The sequence below is a fragment of the Pyrus communis genome, chromosome 4 (assembly GCF_041283825.1).
Source record: "Pyrus communis isolate YQ-2024b chromosome 4, ASM4128382v1, whole genome shotgun sequence".
In the NCBI taxonomy this organism is placed as follows: domain Eukaryota; kingdom Viridiplantae; phylum Streptophyta; class Magnoliopsida; order Rosales; family Rosaceae; genus Pyrus; species Pyrus communis.
The window spans coordinates 3,870,347-3,874,098 of NC_142568.1; the positions used below are offsets into that span (position 1 = coordinate 3,870,347).

General features: G+C 37.9%; 1 protein-coding gene across 1 annotated transcript; it reads right to left on the reverse strand.

The window, feature by feature from the left end:
* Positions 1-294: 294 nt before the first annotated feature.
* On the reverse strand, positions 295-2,821 carry LOC137723253 (stearoyl-[acyl-carrier-protein] 9-desaturase, chloroplastic). The gene is made up of 3 exons (XM_088692363.1): positions 1,836-2,821; positions 1,080-1,644; positions 295-920 (listed from the first exon to the last, which is right to left on the reverse strand). The coding sequence occupies exons 1-3, from the start codon at positions 2,000-2,002 to the stop codon at positions 408-410; spliced, it is 1,245 nt and encodes a 414-aa protein (XP_088548489.1). The 5' UTR covers positions 2,003-2,821; the 3' UTR covers positions 295-407.
* Between the last annotated feature and the right edge of the window lie 931 nt (positions 2,822-3,752).

The window sequence follows — 3,752 nt, forward strand, 5'->3', positions numbered from 1 at the left end:
GATGCGATCATCAATTAAATGTTGATATGTTTTGTTGTCAGTTATGATATTCACACTTTATCAATGACATATCGACAATATATTCATTCGTTAAGAAAGAACGATGGATCTTCCCGAACACTAAATGACTACTCGCTTTCAACAACTTGGGAAGAATTTATATGATATGAGTCTTAATTAACCAGGTTTCAGCCCCAACGGATACCTTTCACTATTTTGAAATATAAGAATTACTTCTGGATCAAGAACATGACTATAGGAGAGTGACAAAAGTCTTGACGCACTAACCCTCAGTTTAGGAATCAAATTATTTATAGAATCTTGTCCATATGTTATCACAGATAGATCATATTCCCCAAGATATCTGTTGTACTAAAAATTAAGAAACCACACATATATATAGCTTGTCAGATGACCCTCACTTGTCTACCAAAGATCCAACTGATAGGTACGGAGGTGAGTGGTCGCTTGTCCCTTAATTGAACTCTTTCCTCCAGTTTTCTTATTCTTGGGGCCAACCCACAAACATAATCCTGAGCCTTTCGGCCCTCAGGTGAAAGTCCGGTTAGGGTTTCAACCTTCCACGCGGAGAGCAACAACTCTAGTATATCGGCATAGTCATTGGTGGTATATACTCCAAGGCGCTGCGCAACACTGGAAAAGTGGTGGAAAAGGTGGTGATCACGACCATCATACATCAAGTGAGCGGGCATAGTGATTTGCTTCTTCATCATGTGAGCTAAAGAAATGACTGTAAAATCAGGATCCAACTCAAACAGCTTTGCCACTATCTTTGTGTAGGCCGCCTCATGGCACTTCTCATCGGATGCTATTGTACCGCATATTTGCGCCAACTTCAAGTCCCCATGCTCCTTGGCAAGTTTGGCAGTGTTCCCATGAGAGATAGCGGTAGCCCTTTCCTGGAATGAAGTGTATATGAAGGCCAAGTAAGGGTTGTTCTCACCTCCGGGATCCTAAGCACATACGTTTATATGCATATACAAAGAAAACTAATTAAACACATTAAAAGACGTTAAGTGATTAAGTTAATAAATTAGCTAGGGGTCCTAAGTAAATACCATTCCATAAGTAATCAGATACTGAATGGTCCTCTCAATTTGGGACATGTCGACTCGTCCAGTGAGATAGAGATACTTATTGAGAAGGTCCCCATGCCTGTTCTCTTCAGCAGTCCATGCCCTGTTCCAAACTGCCCAAGAAATAGGGCTTGAACCCGTTTCATCTTGAACTCCATCCAATGTATTAAGCATCGTTTGGTAAGTCGGAAGGGCATCTTCAGTGATCATGTTTCCAACCAAAACAACATAGTAATCATCTGGAATCTCCTTTGCCCTCTCCCTCAGTTCCTTGACTTGCTCAAGAAATCCATCCGTATCGCCAGTAGTTCGAGAGTCAGGAAGAAAATCTTGAGGTTGCCAACACTTGTGAACTGGTTTCAAGTGAATCAAAATGTTGTGCTCAGCCCAGTCCTCTAGGTATTTGAATATCTCAATCTTTTGACTTGGCATAGAATGTGTAATTTCTTGATAACGCAACTCCCGCTGAGGCATGAAAGCCTTCTTGTAATTGTGTACATAATTCCTATTACTATTGTTAATCTCATCAATCCTGAGCTCTCTTTCTCTGCAAGCATGCATGTACAATAATTAAAGCTAACTAGCCCAGCTCGAATGTATAAATTTTTCTTGACACACACTCACACACTTGATACATAATTGATATTAACAGCACAAAATAATGACAACAGTTAGTAAACCAAGTAAAGCAAATTATAAGAATATTATTATTACTACGTAGTCTCTGAAGTTTCTCACTTGGAAACTGCTGGGCCGATAGTTGTACTAGCACTGGATGAGGCCATGGCGCACTTGGGAGATGTTAGGCAACTCGTCATCATCATCGCTAATGACAGGAAATGTAGATGATCGATAATCCCGTAGGGACGAGAGTACTGAAGGTAAAAGATCGATTGATCGATCATGCATAGATACTGAGAAAATATAATACACTGATTCTATATATATAACTAATATTACAAATTAAGCAAAGATGACTTGATGAGTTAATGAAATCCCTAGCTATCTATACATAATTCCAACCAATTAAGTAAAAGAAAGTGAATAACAATCTTCCCAATAATTTCGGAAAACAGATAATTCATGTGTTGCGTACGTGCACGCCATACATGAAAGCTCATGTGCCTTGCATGCATGCCTGGTTAAACCATTAGACGGGAGGGTATATATCACTGGGGCAACCAATGAATAGTATCGAGTATCCACCTTGGTGACATGGCCGATGTTCCACCTCAATGAGGCAGGGGAGTACTATAATATATGTCGCCAATAAATAATGTAAACTTTTAAGCTTTTATGGAAACAGTACCTCTTTGACACAATATAGTTTTAATTGCTCATTCTTTCACTGGACTTTCATGCAATGTTCCAAATTTATGTATAACTAGCCTTCCTGCACACACTGCCGCACATGCGAAAGGCTTTTATTTTATTTTATTTTTTATTACGGGCGCTACACACTCCTTAAGTGGTTTTCATGTGTTTAAAAATAGAGAACATAATCTTTACTAAACAACTTATTGTATGATGATTGGATACAGTAATGGCAACGTTACATAATAAGTCATACAAGGAGGAGTTTTACGTTGGCCAGAGGTTAAAACGGAAGAGTGGAGTTTCTTTTCAAGCCGCAACGTGCAGTTGTAGACTTGTAGTGGTGTTTGCATGGTGAGTTTCTAGATTTCTGAGTCCTTTACTCTTCCTGCAAGCCCAGATGAAAGTGGAAAAAAAAAAAAATATATATATATATATATATATATATGTATGTATGTATATATCTTATTAGAATTTACCGAATAATGTTATGTTGAGGGAAGCTCTTAAATTAAATGCTGAATGCCCTCTTCATCGAAATTGTTTTCATCCTCATAGTATATGAAGTCAGAACTGCAAGAAAACAACCTATCCATATATTAACCACCAATTTCGAGATGCTAAAAGAACAAAAATTTGATGTTAAAAACATGAATTAGAAGAAAAATGGGAATAAAAACATAAATCGACACTAATGTCCACCCTCCAAACCTTCATCTCTACAAATCAGACACCTTCAATTTCACCGGAAACCACCAAGTCTTGGGTTCCACAGTCAGTAGCCGGGACCTCATCGGAGACGTTTTGCGATTATCGCCCGCTCCAATGGATAATGGAATTACAGACACGAGTTATAGTTCCCCTGGATGTCATCATAGTACTTTAACCTTAATTTAGTTTTGAGTGAAAATTTACCAGAAAAAAAATTAAAAAAGAATACATAAAAACAGTTAAATTAATAGTGCCCTATAAGTCAGAGCGCTTACGCCATGAATCGTGCAATGCCACACCATCAAATTAACCATTTCCTGCGGCTTCGCAACAAAACCCTACAAACACAAAAATTATAAGCGCGATTCACACAGAGAGAGGGGTGGGTGTATGGACGTGAGGGTTCTTATAAATGCCCATTGATTCACCAAACCACTTTTGCGGTTGACGTTGATCAATTTTGTAAAATCTACATGGGCAGAACGTGGGATGAGAATGTGAACGCTTTTATTATTTATTTTCTTTATTTGTTTTGAAATTATTCGATCTCTTTTCCAATTTTTTTTTTTTTTATAGTTTTTTTGTATCTATTTTTTTATGACAAAATTATCCCTGCGAATTTTGTTCTAT